Source organism: Dama dama, chromosome 15 (genome assembly GCF_033118175.1).
Source record: "Dama dama isolate Ldn47 chromosome 15, ASM3311817v1, whole genome shotgun sequence".
NCBI classification, from domain to species: domain Eukaryota; kingdom Metazoa; phylum Chordata; class Mammalia; order Artiodactyla; family Cervidae; genus Dama; species Dama dama.
The window spans coordinates 20,181,308-20,199,869 of NC_083695.1; the positions used below are offsets into that span (position 1 = coordinate 20,181,308).

General features: G+C 40.6%; 1 protein-coding gene across 7 annotated transcripts in view; it reads right to left on the reverse strand.

The window, feature by feature from the left end:
- RHOBTB1 (Rho related BTB domain containing 1) overlaps positions 1 to 18,562 on the reverse strand; it is a 136,519-nt gene that overhangs the window by 25,192 nt on the left and 92,765 nt on the right. For all 7 annotated transcript variants that reach the window (XM_061161594.1, XM_061161595.1, XM_061161597.1 and 4 more), the window contains 2 exons: positions 14,548 to 14,749; positions 13,503 to 13,606 (listed from right to left, as the gene is read on the reverse strand). In XM_061161594.1, the coding sequence (XP_061017577.1) occupies positions 13,503 to 13,606; positions 14,548 to 14,739 (296 nt within the window). In that variant the 5' untranslated portion in view covers positions 14,740 to 14,749. The remainder of the gene's footprint in view (positions 1 to 13,502; positions 13,607 to 14,547; positions 14,750 to 18,562) is intronic.

The window sequence follows — 18,562 nt, forward strand, 5'->3', positions numbered from 1 at the left end:
GAAAGTATAAGAATTCGAGAATGCTGAGGCAAAAGAACATAGGAGACAAAACTCAAGCTCCAGAACTTGAATACTGAGAAGAGTAGGAAGAGGTTTGGATTTTTTTTTTTTTTTGACTGAGCTAAGTGGTTTTATTCTTTTAAAGAAAGTCAAGATTACACAGGATCTAAGTGTATGGTCTTGGTTGCTTGCCTATGAATGTTTATTTATTTATTTATTTATTTTGAGAAAACTGTGATTTATTGTTTCTAAGGGGAATACATCAGTACAAAAATTTCACTAGGGTACTGACACATCAAATAATGCCTGTGAAACAATTCGAAGTAAATTCATCAGTATGTGTTGAAACAATTGCAGATCTCCAGTTTAATGGAGCTGTGGGAGGTAGGGAGGAGACCAGAGAGAGACCCAGTCATCCCCCAAATGCTTGAGCTGATAAAGCTGTCAATTGTAGCAGTTCTTCTTCTATAAGAGTAAGTAATAATAAACAAATAAAAGACATTATTTTTTTTTGCTATCTTTCAAGGAGAACACTGGCCAAAGATAGCATGCAAAAGATTGGCAAAGATATTTGGATAACATAAGGAATGGATGCAAAGTTGGGGCCAATCTTTGTTGGAGGATTAAAGAAAAAAAATACAATTTACCCACATATCTTGGCCCAAGACAGACTTTAAAAAAATGCACTATATTATTATATTCTTTACTGTATATTGCTATGGGCACAGAGTGAAATTTTTTACATGAAGTCTTTAAAAAATAGATTGCTATTAAATATAAGGTGGATTTCCCTTTTAGGGTAATAATGTATGTGTGTGTGTATATACATATTTTTTTCTCTTTCAAGCTGGACTTTAAACACCAAATGCCACCCATTCTCATGGCCAGTCTTTATCATCTAGATTCAAACATAGCAAACTTGGTGGGAAAAGATCAGGGAAGCAAACAGAAACGAAATTCATCCTTTGAAGAAGTGGTCAAAAAGGAGAGAGATAATAATATCAAATATTTTCTATTAGGAATGAATTGTCCATGTTCTCTACTATCACAAAAGTACTTTCTATCTTCTTAGTTTGTCTTCCCTTTTCTAGTTCTACCTGCTTTGCCACCACTGTCCAGCTAAAGAACTGTGGGCCTTGTGTTTTCTTATCTGCTTAAGTGAAAAAAAAATTGCTAAATTATCCAGGCTGGCATGGGCAATGTGAGGACAGTAGATTCCATCCAGTCCTCCAGAGAGCCGTGAGCAGGACATCCACAGGCTCCCATCCAACTGGCCTCTTCCCAGTCTCTTCTCTTGCTGAGACCCTTACACTTGGTGACCAAGAATAAGCTGACAATTCTGTTTACCTGGATCTTCTTGGAAGTATATCCTTCTTAACATATAGTTTTATACTTTTTCTATGGTAGGATTCCATATCTTTATGTCACTATTGCCTATTATTATTTCTTTTTTAAGTAGAGACTCCCATATCCTTCATTGGTAGAGATCATGATCACATTTCAATGTGTTTGTTTGTTAACATACACCAGTCTTCTTCTGGCAAAGACTCAAGTAAATGTCCCTGACCTCCTTCTCCCACCCCAATAACCAAGGTAGGCTCTTTACAGAAACATTTTAAAAACCATTAATGTCAACAATACACCTTTCATGCATATAGTCTGACAGCGCTGTGCAAACAGACAGATCAAAACATCACAAAACAGCTGGGAGCATGGCAGAAAAAAGGAATGTGTAACACGTGGCTTTGGAAAGTTTTAGTAGGGGAGCAGCCCGGTGTGTATGAGATGTGGAGGGAGTTGTCAGTGATGGTGAACATAACCACCTGGAGATGAATGGCTGTGTAAACTCATACTCATGGAAAATGGAGAGGCCTGTAGGGGAGCGCCTGGCAGGGAGTCTGGGAAGAGCAGGGCAGTAACATGCAGCGCCCTGGATGTGAGCAGAGAAATCAAGTCAATACTTTACCAATAGCAGTGAGGCTTCTTAAGTACAGATGTTATGTGGGGAAAACTGAAAACACCCTGAAATATATTCAGATTTGGGAGTGATTAGCATGCGTAACTATTTCTCCCAAGCCCGTAATTGTATGTTTAGTAGGAAGCAACATTTTAAATCAGTCTTCCCCCACCCTCCAAAAATGGGACTAAAGCAATGCACACTCTTAAGTGCAGGAAAGCCATACCAACATCCCACCAATGCCACCAAATCCTAAGATAGATAATACCCAATCTTAAAAATGGTTGGTTCTGCCATCATAGTGCAAAAATTAGAGAAGCCAATGACCTGATCATATAAAAGGCTGTGTTATCATTCAATGTAACCAACTATTTTTTTAAAGTTGGTATTTTTCAATCTATGCCATTTTTCAATCTATGCTTCCTTTAGTGTACAAATCTTCTATGACTTATGATGGGGTTATGTCCTGATAAATCCATCATAAATTGAAAATATCATAAATCAAAAATGTATTTAATATACCTAACCTACCAAACATCATAGCTTAGTTGAGCCTACCCTAAATGTGCTCAGAACACTTACATTAGTGTACAGCTGGGCAACACCATTGAACAAAAAGGCCGAATACTGTATACTGAATACTGTGCTGAATGTGAAGAATGCTTCTCTGGGTACAGAATGGTTGTCAATGTGTCAGTTGTTTACCCTGTTGACTGTGTGGTTGACTGGGAGCAGGGCTAGTACTTGGATATAGCCAACCTGGGGAAAAGATCAGAATTCAAAGTATGTTTTCTACTGAATGTGTATTACTTCATCATAAAACAGAAAAACTCTAAGTTAGACCATTGTAAGTTAGAGACCGTCTGCATTCTTACACCTCACACAATGATCAGAAAAAGGTGAATGCATATAAAACAGTGTGAAGCACAAGTAAGTGATTAAAAGAAACAGTGTAAGCAAGCTCATTTACCTCCTGGTCAATGAAAGCAGGAAACACTGACACAGAAAAACTTCCTTAACAGGAGAAGATGCAATTGTAGGAATAAATTCCCTGCCTACTTCTCCTCATTCTCATTTCTCTCTGGCTTGCTCTGAAGCTGCATGACTGAGGAGTTGCCTTCCTTCGTGAAGGTTGACGTTTTCTCCTAAGAGCAAGGCTAGCTGCACATATAACAGCGCCGACATGTCAGCCAGACTGCCAGATGGGAGGGCTCTGTGATTAAACTCCTTGACTCTTCTGAAACCAAACTATGTAAACTAGTAAGATCATCCCACCACTTTTACCCAGGCCTCGCCCCAGGCCTCTGTAAAATGATAAAGGTACAGGGCCTGCCAAGTCACTTGTCCAGTATTAATAAGCAATCATTCAATCATTTCTCCCAGAAATATTAACTTATTAACTGATATCCTACTATGTGGCGGGTGCTCTTCCAGACACTGGGGACACAGCAACTAGTTAAAGACACAAATCACTGTCCTCAGTATGCTTATCTGCATCACGCTTATATTCTACCAGAGAACAGAGACAACAAGCAAGAAATGTAGGTAAAATATTGAGTATGCTAGATGACAGTACTATGTAGGAAAGCGGGCAGGGTGATGGGAACACAAACACTGGAAAGCAGAAGCTGCTGTTGAAATGAGGTGGCCATGGAGGCCTTCCTGAAAAGGTGACATCTCAGTAAAGACCTGAAGGAAGTGAAGGAGCTGACATGTTGATATCTTGGGGGAAGAACACTGTGGAAGAGGAAACATCTAAGGTAAAGGTCCTGAGGCAGGAGCATTCCTGTGGTGTTTCCCTGATGGTGAGGAGGAAAAACAGCAAGAGCTGAGCAGAGAGGCAATGCTGTCTGAGATACAGAGGGCCTCAGGGGTGTTTGGCTGTTACTCTGAGTGAACTGGTAGATGATTAGGGGTTTTTGAGCTGAATGAGAAAAAGTATGTTTTAACAGGATCACCCTACTGCTGTAATACCTCCTAAATAGTGGTGAAGGGTGGGTTGTCAGAAGGCATAAGACAGTAGGAGAGGACAGTTAAAAAAATAATCATCCAGAGAGAGCTGATGGTGACTTTGTCCTGGGAGCAGTACAGGTGGTAAGAGGTGGCTGTGTTAGTTAAGTATGTGGAAGGTAGAGTCACTGGGGTCTGCTGATGGAGCAGGTATGGGACATGAGCAAAAGGAGTTGAGAATGATGCTGGAACTTTTTCTCTGAGCAATTCTTTCTTCCCTGTTCCTGGTACTGACATCTTTAGTTCAGCATTTTAACCCTGTATTGTAACTCTTCATGCTGCTGGCTTTCCCCACTGCTCTTAGTTTCATCTTCAGGGATTCTGTTTTGTTTCTTTCATGGTGCACAACACAGTGTTTGTAACAAAAGAGGACTTCAGTGACTGCTTATAAAGTAAAAAAGCCTTGTAGATTCTGAAGGATGTAGATGCAAGTGTGTCTGCAGACTCAAAATCTAAAAGAAATTTAGGCCTAAGAAAAGTCAGTTAGGGGGTATGTTTAACTTTTAATAAAAAAATGATATGTGAACTATTATATTTCTTCAGACAATTATTGCTGAAAGATAACTCTATAATCTGGAGGAGGAAATCACATCCTACTCAAGTATTCTTGCCAGGAAAATCCCATGGACAGAGGAATCTGGTGGGCTACAGTGTGTAGGGTCGCAAACAGTCAGACACGATTGAGCATACATGCTCGTGTATATCATCTCTGGTCTATAGCAGAGCTTATCCACTAAATATATGTTTTTAAATTATTTGAATTTATCTTAAAAATCTACTTGTCCCACCTAATTGGATACTTTCATAATGCCAAAATAAAAATGGACTAATGATCTCTTCTAGGAATTAAAATTATATCCAGAAGCAAAAAGGAAATATAAAGAAATGGACCAGTTATTTTCAGGATTAATTCTGGGTTAGTTTCACAGAATTAAGGGTTACGATAACATCCTCCATTTCACAGGCCATCTTGTTTTTTAAAAAACATACCAACTCCCCCAATCTCCAAAAGCACTGAAATAGAAAGATAACCAAGGCGATGAATTTAAAAGAGATTTTTTCTAATTTGTTTTATTTTTTGGTAATTCAGTACTTTATCCTTCTAACTGTATTTTCTAGACTGGGGGTAGAATTGTTCTGGGGAAAGATCAAAGTAGTGGAATAATTTTAGAAATCTGATAAATGGTCAATATTAAAAGTTGCTGATAATGATTGCTGTTAAGATTCACCAAGAAAAATATCTGTGAAAGTGGTTTGTAAACCATAAGGTACCAATTATTGTCAGACAAATATGGTTTATAGTTTCAAAAGTCACCAAATATATATCTTGTATATTGCGGTTAATAAGAATGGCAGGACATTCTCAACAAGAGATCTTTCCCTTTGGCTTGCCAGCTCATTGATATGGAATTGCTGAAAGATGGTAATAGAATTATCCTCTGAAGATACTGCAGAATTACTCAGCAGTCTCTTTCTTCTAACCTCCTATTTTATGTGGGAAAACTGTGCAGGCTGAAATACATTTTTTTCATCAGAAGATTCCGGTATAGAAACATCACAAACTGTTGTTTTCTCTTTGTCCATGAAGAGCAGGCAACACACTCGGCTGTATTTGACCCAACATGTCAAGCTTGCAGTTATTAAGTAGTAACATAAAAAAGGTAAAAAGAGGCAGAACACATGACGTTAATGTATTGAACAGCGCATATGTTCCTTATCCCTTTACCCATCTCAGCTGCCTCATTATTCATGTCTGTGGGATCCTTTGGGTCCACAAATGTTTTCCTGGGCTCAACCACAAAGGACCATTTTTCCCAGCCATGTGCCCAGTGTTTGGGCAGCAGCCAGCATCCTTCCAGGTCCTGGAACACAAGTGACCCCAGTCACCAGTCAAGCCCCATTCCTATCTCATCTGGCACCGCTGTTTCCCAAGGACATTTTCATGCTGGGGACAGTACTAGGCTGGGCACAGGAATCCCAGCTCTTCTGATATTTTGTCTTCTGGTTACAATACAAGATATGTACCAGCTCAGAGCAGGAAGGACAGTGGGGGGCAGTAGGTTAGTGGTGACACAGACATATTTTCTGTGTGCCAGGTGATTTGGCATCACTGCAATCCTGTGCTTGAGTACTTCAGTACAGAATCCATAAATTTCTACTACATTAAAAATGTTTAATTACTTGTATTCATTTAGTCTAATAGATTTTTCTGTTTTGGATTAGCACAAAGCAGTAGTAATCCACCTTCAATTGTTTTACTTAATGCCCTCCTCTATGGGTAAATGGATTAAAAAGATAAGTATATAATTATTTTTTTAAATAATTCTTATAAAGAGCTTGGAAATGATACCCAGAGGAGAAACAAACTATAGTTGGAAAAACATTAGTGTTAATACATGCAATTCTCTGTTTAAGAATACTCATTCAGAAAAGGCATTACCCTCCCCCCACCCACCCCCCAATTTACAAATTCACAGATCTGGCAAAAAGGGGGAGTTCTGAGGGTGTAGCTGACCATACCCCCTCCTTTTTCTCTTGGCCTCACACCAGTCTCTGGTTCCAGAAAGAACTGACCATGATAGATAAAACTGTTACTCTTTGATGGAGAAGTGAAAAATGTTCAGAGCACGTGGTATACAGTTATTACAGGGCACCTGGACAAATGTACCTTCTCAGAAAAAAGCTACAGAACCCAAGTCAAAGACACAGGCCACTTGGTTGGATTTTACCATCCACACAGCTGACGGTTCCATCTCTGGGAAAAGGGGTCCAGCCTGGTTTGGGGACAACATTAGCTTTGAGGTGCCAGAACTATCCCATTTCCTATATTCAGCTATTAAGGATCTGGTCTTATATTTTCCCCTGCTAAAGTTCACACAAATAATTTATATTTTCAATGAGAACTAAGTTTAAGTTCTATAAATAAGGAAAACATATATTGTCAGCCATGAAAATTTCCTCACATACCACAGACTACTTTGATTGCCCATAAAAATATTTTATCTAAAAAAAATTATTGAGCTACAATTGAAATACACTACACTCTGGATGGGGCTTCCCAGGTGGTGCTCGTGGTAAATAATCTGCCTGCCAGTGTGGCCAGAGATGTGAGTTTGATCCCATTTGCTGCCAGAGATGTGAGTTTGATCCCTGGGTCAGGAAGATCTCCTGCGGGAGGAAATGGCAACCAACTCCAGGATTCCTGCTTGGAGAATCCCATGGACAGAGGAACCTGGTGGGCTACAGTCCATAGGGTCACAAACAGTCAGACACAAATGAAGTGACTTAGCACACACAAGCTTTGTATACTTAAAGTGCTCAATGTGATTAATTTTGACATAGGTATACACTCCTGATTCTGTCATCTCAATCAAGAAAATAAACATTCCTGTCACCCTCAAAGTGTCTGTCCCTTGGTAATCCATTTTTCCCTCCACCCTCTTTCCCAGGCAACCAGTGACTGATTTTTTGTCACTATCGATTACACTCCATTTTCTAGAATTTTACAGCAATGGACTCACACACCATGTGTGCTCTTTCCCCCCTGGTTTCCTTCACTCAATATCTCTCTCTCTAATCTTCATAAGATTCTTCCCATTTGGCTGAGGTAAAGAGCACTATGATATTTCTGCGGCAGTGTTTACCAAAGCGTAGCTTTTTTCTAATCTTCCAGGTACTGGCTAGAACCTGCTGACTCGCCCCTCCCCAGACCCCTGACATCAGGTAACCAGTGGCTTCGGCACGCTCAGTGCGAGAGCCCGCTCTGCTGTGTGTGCTCGGCTGCCCGATTTTCTGCGACCCCGTGGACTGTAGCCTGCCAGGCTCCTCTGATCAGGGAATTTTCCAGGCAAGAATACTGGAGCGGGTAGCCATTTCCTAATCCAGGGGGTCTTCCAAACCCTGGAACAGAACCAGCTTCACTTGCGTCTCCTGTGCTGGCAGGTGGATTCTTTACTACTGCGCCACCTGGGAAGCCTACAGGAACGAGCAATTTTAGTCTAAGCTCTTAGGGAATAACTATTCCTCTCCCTTGGTCTAACTAGCTGCTCTTCTAATGTCTTTCTACCATTTTCTGTAACCCAGGCATTCTGTAACCCAGGCAAGTCTTAGTCTAGTCCTTTATTTCACAGCAGGACTAAATATCTTTAGGAAACAAGCTGCAGTAATTTTCCTAGATCCCTCTAGACCACACATTTAGGAGTGTGGTTTGGATGACTTTTCTATAAAGTATAATGATAGTGAAGTCGCTCAGTCATGTCCGACTCTTTGCGACCCCGTGGATTGTAGCCTACCAGGCTCCTCCGTCCATGGGATTCTCCAGGCAAGAATACTGGAGTGGGTTGCCATTTTCTTCTCCAGGGGATCTTCCCGACCCAGGGATCGAACCCTGGTCTCCCACATCGGAGGCAGCCGCTTTACCCTCTGAGCCACCAGGGAAGACAACACACTGGTAACTTTCCTCCCCTTGCTGCTTTGTTATCCATTTATAAAGTCCATCTTCAGGGCCAGGATTTGGGTAAAGAGTGAAGCACTAGCCTCAGGTGAAAAATTTGAAGAGGTGCCCCAAACCTCAGTAATCCAGATGACCCATATTTTTCCAAAAATCAAAATTAAGGTTAAAAAAAATCCATGATGAACAAAATACAAAAATCTTAAATAAAGTCAGGACCAGTAACATTTGCCATGCTGAGTCTGAGACAGAAAGAGAAGATCAGTTAACAGTGATCTGACCTTTATTATTATTTACATTTTACACCCAAGGTGAGTGCCTTACATGCCCCTCACCTTGCCCTGGCCCTGGTCCGACTCCACTGGATATGTTTCTCTGTCCAACAGGCTGTTTGCCATACTGAAATCATCATTAGAATGTTAGTTCTGGCCCGGCAATTAGAATATGCCACGGACAATGAGAGCTACTTCAAAAACGCTTTATCGAGGCGCATGAGTTGTTTCTTACTTTTTCCCTTGCCTTTAACCACAAGTACAGACAATCCCAGAGAAAGACATAAACACTGGTCACCCACAGTCCTGAATTTTTTAAAGGGCCTCAACCAAGCATTCAAGATGGGATGCATTAATGCTGTATCTGATTACCTGCACCTTCAGTGTGAAACTAGAGCCATCTTATCTAAACAGACACACAGAAACCATTGCTCTGATTGATGTTATCATTTAAAACATGTACTGTACTTCTCACTGGGCCTAAAAAACACTTGAGAAAAACCAGTGTGTAAGAATAATCTGTATAAAATATGAGTTCCAAATGGACTGAAAATATGCCTGGACACTCGTGGGAGTAAGGGCAAATACAATGATTCTGCATGCCTGTGTTCAGCTGTGGGGAGAAAGCATGCCATATACAAAGTATTCAAGGGTCCCACTCACTCTCAGAGAGTGTGCTTGGGTATCCTTCTTCCCGGAAATGAAAGGAGTCCGGTTTAGCCACTCATAGATGTAATAAAGAGAATGAAGTTATTAGCTACATATTGAAGAACTTAAGAGGAACAATAGAATATTAGTTACAGCTGGGGAGAGATGGTGAACACTGGTCTTTCATGTCCACATAGGATAACGCAATAATTAGACTGCACTGAGAATAAATGTAAAGTTGGTCATCAGTCTTCATCAGCAGTCACAACAGCCTGGGGGAAAGGGAGGAAACAGGCTTTGGAGCCAGACAGAACTCCAGGGAAGTTCAGTACCACTCTCTCCTAGTCGTCTGACCTTGGCCCCTTCCTGCGCATGCTAGCTCAGCCGTGAAACGAGGCTACTTTACAGGGTCGCCGTGAGAATGACATGGCAAGACACGCAGAGCACAGACCTGGCTGGTGGGGAGCTCTGATTAAACTGTAGCTGCTGTTATCACCACCTCCAGCCCCGTAAGATTTGTGTGTTTAAAGGTCATCTGACCCCAAGACAGAGCAATGGTGAAGGTTTTCAAGGAAAGAGAACAATAATATTGGTAATTATTTATGTGTGTGTGACTATAGAGGGGGCCTAGGCACCCTGCTGGAGGCAGTGCCCACCCTACTTGTCTACATTTCAGTGCCAGGTACCTAATCTGAGTACTTCCTTCTCATAATATTTCTAAGGGAAAACTCTTGAGTGATATCCCTTTAAAAAAAAGCCTTTTTTTTCTTGCCAAAAAAGAGCAGCTGATTACAGTCATGGTTATGATGTACAGTTTTGTTCTTGACATTTTAAAAGATCCAGGAAAGAGCTTCCAAAGTTCATCCAAAAGTGGGTAGAAAGTAGGCAGTAGGAAGAAGAAAGGCCAGTAGAGAGTTGGAGTCATTCGCTCCGGACAAAGAGGGTTTGAAAGATTTCAAATATGTTAGGTAAGGGTCAGGATACCGATGCTACTCTGCTGCCTTTCATGCCTGTCAAATAGAAGGACTCCTGTCACTACCTTTTTCTTGGGTGGATGATCTCCTTTCCTGGAGAAAAGGGATCGGCCAGATGACTGTTTGAGATCTCTTCTCATTCTAGCCATTGTACAAATATTAAGAGCAAAAGAATACACAGTCCATCAGCGTGTATGTGTGTGTGGCGGGGGTGATTTCAGTTTCATTCTATTTAAAATGAGGTTGATGTAGCTTGTCACAATGGAAAGAGTGGGAGCCAGGACTCAGGCAGAGCTGAATTTGAATCTGGTTTTGAAACTCACAATTGGACAGGTTACGAGAAAAGAATTCAACTCCCTACTCAACTGTGACCTGGAGGTAATCTCTGCCTCCCAGAGTTCCTGGAAGGATTAACTAAACTAGTCCTGGCAAAGCACCTAATATTTTGACTGACACCCTGTAGGGCTTTGATGAATTAGAGCTACTAATGTAATTGGCTAAAAAAATCATCTGACTAGTTACCTTTAAGTCATAACAAGAGCTATGACATTCTGGTTGTAGTTATACCACACTAGAAAAATTGCAAATTCACGTCAGCAGACTGACACCACCCTGGCCCACTCTGCAAACTAGAACTTGTTTAGGCCAAAGAAGGCTTGAGGTGGTACCTCATTGACCAGCCTGGTGCTAAGAAGCAGAGGAAACTAAAGGCGAGGTCTAAGGCATCTTGGTATGAATCTGCTTTCTCTTACTGTCACCCTAAGAATCAAATGAGTTATTTTTAAAAGGTTCCAAATACATTTCCAAGTCTAAGGAATATATCACATCCAACCGACTTGTAATTCACACTAAGTATAGTAAAAACACCAGTAAAAAAACAGGTCTGCAAACCAAATGGAATGTCAGAAACTGTAATTATGATCTTTCTCCTGTGCAAATGATAGGGAGCTAAAAATGGAAGTTACACAGAAATTAAAACAGCTCTTGCACAGCAATGAAATACAGTGGTCAGAGCCCTGTACTGAGTAAAAGAAGCTTCTACTATCAGACTTGGCCATAAGACGTAATTTTTTGGTGCTACATTAACGTGGTATGACATATTTAGTGTTTACACAGAGATTCTGTAATCCAGGACAGAACAGCTCTGGTTTCTCTTCTTGACCAGTGTCAGGGTCTGTGGCAGGAAGCCTAGAGGCTGTGGAGAATAGGAAAAGACAGAGGAGACACAAGGGACAAACATGCACATAAAGTGACACCCACGAAGAGCTTAGCCAGAAACATGGGAGGGTTTCCTGAGTCCCTCTGTGTTGCTCAAAAAATCAGACTTGGCTTGGAAAGCACGTCCTGTTTCCAGCAAAGGGGGTAGTGGATGGGTTACAGTTGAGGGAACTAAACATTACAGATAAAGGAGCAGAACAATGCACTGTGTACTGACAGGGTCACATGAGCTTATTTTTGTTGGGAGTGACCAAGTGCAGGCATGACATGTAAAGTGACCCCAGATATATCAGGAAGCTGGATGAGGCCCAGTGTAGATGCTTGTCAATATCAGATCTATGAAGGTCACTGTGCCAGGAAGTCAACCATAAGCAGGAACCTCACCTGGTAATGAAGTAGCCCTTACATTACCAAAAGACCAGTTTTATATGGTGGAGTGAAGTTAAAATTCATCACCTCAAATACATAAATTTCAAGTGGCAATATGCCACTGAGCTGTTGAGACTGCCTACAGAAGCTAAACCCAGTATCTCTGTAAGTTCACTTTTATTCACCATAACTTTTTAGAAGTTGGGGTACAAACAGTCCTTTGAAATCTATGTATTTATTTTTACTTTGCTTCCAGTCATCATTTAATTATGCTTCCTTAAAACCACAGGTATTACAAAATCTGACAGCATAGTACTTATAAGCAGGTTCATTGATTATTATTTTTGTGTGTGTATAATAATGAGGTAACTGAAAAAACCCAAATGGCAACTAAGATAAGAATCAAGACCATCACATAAAGCAAAGAAAAACCAAACTAGGAAACTCAAGAAGAAATGTATTATCTATGCTGGATATTAAGTTCAAAAGTTCCTGTTCAAGGGGACATTAAAATCAAAGTTTTACTTCTATATACCTCTTTCCTCCCTTGAATAAACTGGCCTAAACTGCAGATTATTTCAGTGTGTGAATGACTGAAAGGAGTATGGCAAACCCTTTCAGCAGTTTATTCAGTATTCCAGACCACTTGGGTAAGTGCCAGTATGAATTCAGAGGCTTATGAAAACCACAGGCTTGAAGAAAGAGAGGTCCTTTCAGAAATGCTCATCTCAATACCAAGGAGTCAACTGTTTGCGGGTATCTAAATAATGCAATCCTGTGATGTTTTATGTTAAAAAGAAATCTAAATTCTAAACTTAAAAAGACATGCCTTTACTTATGATTAAGGGGTAAGGAAATCTCTTCCTCACCTGGATTTTGACAGTTATAACAGATGTACTGAGAGGGACTTTAAGACAGCCGGAGTCCTGGAGATGCCGATGCAGTTACGGTGACAAGGAGAAGTTGCTAAATATTTTACAGTTCTTTGACCTTGTCCCCACTCATATTACTATCCTTCTAGGTTTATCTTTCCTTTAGTGGATTTTTTCCTCCTCCTTATTTTTTTTAATGAAAAATAGACATTAATGCTTCAGTTCATTTTGTGAATGATTTGAGATATTTTTGTTTCTTTTTAAAAATGACCTTCAAATAAAGATAACAGAGTTTTCAGACAGCAAAGCCCAAAGCAAGTTAACATCAGACTCTGTAGAGACCTTCTGAAGAGGGGTGGCCAACTGCTAAATAAACTTAAAACATTTATTTAAGAGTAGGCATATAAAGTATTACTCAGGGAAACAACAATCAAAGCAGCCCAAGATTGGCACATACAACAGAATCCTTTTCCAGCAGACATTCAATTTAACTAGCACTGGTTGTTTAAAATAAAGTATTTCCTGGGAGGATCCAAGTGGCCATGAAGACTGCTTTTCTTGACATCAGAAACAATGTCTTTTTTTTTTTTTTTTTCTTTTTTAAGACACAGTGCAGAAACCAACACATTTCAAGGCCATATGATGTGGTTTTTGTTGATTCATGAAGCAGAGATGGGTTTGGGAGAGGAAATTGTATTCAAGTTGAACTGAACTGCACTAGTCTTGGTTTACCTGCCATATGCAAAACGCCTGTCTTTGTGATGATCTCCGAACGTGTCCCAAAGCCTGAGAGAAACGCTCACTTCATCAACAACATCCCGGGAACGTTCCAAGACCTGCAGGAGAGAGAGGGCACCAATTTGCTCTCAATCAGAAGTTCCCCAGGGGAAGAATGCCTGGGTCATCAGCCCTTAAAGCCCCCGAGATTCACTTGCATTTAGTTTTCTCCTTCCAGCTAACAGGACTTAGCTAAGTCCGACTTCTCTTCCTGGAACCATGTGCCCTAAAAACCCTCACTCAGGATACTAGACCCATATGTCAAATCAGCTTTCTGCTTTTGTTTTCTCTTGCTGCATGAAAAAGGGGAGTTCTGTCTTGAACCTACAAGTTAAGTTCTTCCTCTGCTGTTTAAAAATATGGGTATATTCTATAGCCTACAATAAGCCATAATGGAAAAGAATATAAAATATGTCAACATATATATAACTAATCACTTTGCTCTATAGCAGGAAGTTAACACAACACTGTAAATCAACTAGACATCAATTCTAAAAAATCAAATAAATAAAAAAATCTCCCCAAATAAGTCAAAATCAAAATCAGACTGGCGACAGCAATGATGTGTCCTTAGGATTATGAAGAAACCTTGTCTACCAATACAGTATACTAACACATATATATGGAATTTAGAAAGATGGTAACGATAACCCTGTATGCGAGACAGCAAGAGAGACACAGATGTATTGAACAGTCTTTTGGACTCTGTGGGAGAGGGCAAGGGTGGGATGATATGGGAGAATGGCATTGAAACATGTAAATTATCATATGTGAAATGAATCGCCAGTCCAAGTTCGATGCATGATACAGGATGCTTGGGGCTGGTGCACTGGGATGACCCAGAGGGATGGGATGGGGAGGGTGTTGGGATGGGGGTTCAGGATGGAGAACACATGTACACCCATGGCGGATTGAAGTCAACGTATGGCAAAACCACTACAATGTTGTAAAGTAAAATAAATAAATAATTAAAAAAAAAAAGAAACCCCATCTCTCTCACCTCCTGGCAGACTCGGTACTGGTCAATGGCCCACACGGTGGGGACATGGGTAGCCAGCAGCTGGTACTGTGTCAGCGTGGTATTACACGCTCTGGCACAGATCAAGCGTGTCTTCCCCACGGCATTGTCTCCCACAACCACGCACTTGATGGTTTCCACGTTGGGTCTTTCGTAGTCCATGTCAGCGTCCATTTATAAAACTCTGGAAGAAGAGAGCGGATACCACGTTCGAGACATCAGGGCTCTCCAGAGCAATCAAAGATGGGAGGGGGTCAGGCAGTTTTCCCTTGGCCCAGGCGCTCCTATGGAGGTGCCCGAGCCTAAGCCAGAAGTTTGGAAGCTCCTACGAAGCCGAACTGAAACTCAACTTTTCTTTTTATATCTCACACAAGTACAAAAACACCGGATTGTTATTTTGACCCCAAACGGTTTATCCCGGTTAACGTGTTATTTTCTCCTTGGTTCTCTCTAAACACAGTCTGACTACTGGAACGCCACCCAGGCGAGTCAGGGCTGCTGGCACGTAGTCTAAGTTCACTAGCTGCTCACGTGGACCCCTAGAGAGCTGGGCACCCGCGGGGTCAACCTGACACACTCGGGCATAACCAGCCTTTGCAATAATGTCCGTTACAATCTTCCAAGATCTCCTTTTGACAGAAAACAGCAAAATTCTGTTAAGCAATTATCCTTCAATAAAAAATAAATAAATTTTTAAAAATCCTATAGGTTCTAAACTATCCTGGTGACTCAGAGGAGGATCCAAAGTGCAAGCAGAAAGGACTGTCTGACTTTAAAGAAGAGTGAACTGTGTGAATTTTGATATCTTGCTAAAATTGTATTTATATTCATTCATGAATTTTTATTAATCAAATTCATTAAAAATATCTTCTTAAGAGAAGCACCATAAAGCAGAATTTAAAAAAAAAATTCTTTTTCCTGAGAAGAATCTGGAGATATGGTAGAGAATGATTTTATTAAGATGAGGCGCTACCTTGGAGATGGCTTCCCAGGTGGTGCTAGTGGTAAAGAACCCTCTTGCCAATGCAGGAGATGCAAGAGATGCGGATCCGATCCTTGGGACAGGAGGAGGGTGTGGCAACTTGCTCCAGTATTCTTGCCTGGAGATTCCCATGGACAGAGGAGTCTGGTGGGCTACAGTCCATTCGGTCACAAAGAGTTGGACACAAATGAAGTGACTTAGCACGCACGCTATTTTGGAATATTTCTGAAACCATCAAAAAAGGTTTAAAGAGGGTTGCTGGGTGAGGGGTGAAGAGGCAGAGGGAAAGCTGCTGGCAGCCCCACTTCCCCCAAACAGGAGCCCCCACAAACCGCAGTGTGGACTGCTTCCTTGCATCAGTTGGATGGGTGGCCAACCACGCAAGATTTTAATGTACTGTGATTGCTCTTTTGAGTAAGTCTGTTGTTAAACTGAGAAAACCAGTTAGACGGTAATTTTTAAAAACGAGTTTATGGAAATAGAACTGCCATATGACCCAGCAATCCCACTTCTGGGCATACACACTGAGGAAACCAGATCTGAAAGAGACACGTGCACCCCAATGTTCATCGCAGCACTGTTTATAATAGCCAGGACATGGAAGCAACCTAGATGCCCATCAGCAGATGAATGGATAAGGAAGCTGTGGTACATATACACCATGGAATATTACTCAGCCTTTAAAAAGAATACATTTGAATCAGTTCTAATGAGATGGATGAAACTGGAGCCCATTATTCAGAGTGAAGTAAGCCAGAAAGAAAAACACCAATACAGTATATTAACACATATATATGGAATTTAAAAAGGTGGTAACGATAACCCTATATGCAGGACAGAAAAAGAGACAGATGTACAGACCAGACATTTGGACTCTGTGGGAGAAGGCGAGGGTGGGATGATCTGAGAGAATAGCATTGAAACATGTATATTATCAAGTGTGAAACAGATCACCAGCCCAGGTTGGATGCATGAGACAAGTGCTCAGGGCTCATGAGACAAGTGCACTGGGAAGACCCAGAGGGATGGGATGTGGAGGGAGGTGGAAGCAGGGATCAGGATGGGGAACACACGTAAATCCATGGCTGATTCATGTCAATGTATGGCAAAAACCACTACACTACAATATTGTAAAGTAATTAGCCTCCAATTAATAAAAATAAATGAAAAAAAAAAAGAAAAAAAATGAGTTTATAATGGTCTTAACAGCCATGGTTAAAAAAATGCTCAATCAAAGCAAGAGCCTTTATGACCCACCTCCCAGAGTAATGGAAATAAAAACAAAAGTAAACAAGTGGGACCTGATGAAACTTAAAAGCTTTTGCACAGCAAAGGAAACTATAAGAAAGGTGAAAAGACAACCCTCAGAATGAGAGAAAATAATAGCAAATGAAACAACTGACAAAGGATTAATTTCCAAAATACACAAGAAGCTCATACAACTCAATACCAGAAAAACAAACAACCCAATCAAAAAGTGGGGAAAGACCTAAACAGACATTTCTCCAAAGAAGACATACAGATGGCTAACAAACACATGAAAAGATGCTCAACATCACTCATTATTATTAGAGAAATGCAAATCAAAACTACAATGAGATATCACCTCATACTGGTCAGAATGGCCATCATCAAAAAGTCTACAAACAATAAATGCTGGAGAGGGTGTGGAGAAAAGGGAACGCTCTTGCACTGTTGGTTGGAATATAAATTGATACAGCCACTATGGAAGACAGTATGGAGCTTCCTTAAGAAACTAGGAATAAAATCACCATATGACCCAGCAATCCCACTCCTAGGTAAACACCCTGAGGAAACCAAAATTGAAAAAGACACATGTATCCCATTGTTCACTGCAGCACTATTTACAATAGATAGAACATGGAAGCAACCTAGATGTCCTTTGACAGATGAATTGATAAAGAAGTTGTGGTACATATACACAATGGAATATTACTCAGCCATAAAAAGGAATGCATTCTAATCAGTTCTAATGAGGTGGATGAACCCAGAACCTATTACACAGAGTGAAGTGAGTTAGAAAGAGAAAGATAAATATCGTATTCTAATGCATATATATGGAACCTAGAAAAATGGTACTGAAGAATTTATTTATGGGCAGCAATGGAGAAACAGACATAGAAAATAGAATTATGGACATGGGGAGAGGGGAGGAGAGGGTGAGATGTATGGAAAGAGTAACATGGAAACTTACATCACCATATGTAAATAGAGAGCCAAGGGGAATTTACTGTCTGGCTCAGGAAACTCAAACAGGGGCTCTGTATCAACCTAGAGGGGTGGGATGGGGCGGGAGATGGGAGGGAGGCTCAAAAGGGACGGGATATATGTACACCTATGGCTGATTCATGTTGAGGTTTGACAGAAAACAACAAAATTCTATAAAGCAATTATCCTTCAATAAAAAATAAATTAAAAAAAATGCTCAGAGTAGGGCCTGATACATAACTGGGACTCAATACATGTTTAATTCATTTGATGTAAGAAAAATGATAATTTGAATAACATGAGATAAAAGGTATAGAAGGAGAGGTAGAAGGAACAATGTTAAGAAGAACTGTGCTTTTGCACAGTTAGGACCATCTGAACATGGATAACAGCATCACAGGAGGTGTTAAACTCGAGGATGGAGAACTGTTTGGCAGAACAGAATGGAGTGATTCAAGGAAAAGATGTGTGGTGAGGTTAAGGTCTGAGCCTACACTGTGAAAAGGCTTAAAATAGATACCTGTCCCCCAGCTGGCAAATGCTGATTTTTGAAGGTCTTGGGTGGGAAATGAAAGTCTTTAAACATCTCCAGTTCTGATGATTATCCAGGTGTGATGACTCCAAAAATCAATCTCTTTAAAATTCAGCCTTAAAATTCTGTGGTTTTATCAGTTCTTGATTTAATAGTATAACATGGCAAAAGCATGACTTGCCATGTTTCCAGTGATTCTTAAATACTGGCCCTAGAATATCTGGCAACGTCTGGAGGCATTTTTGGTTATCCCA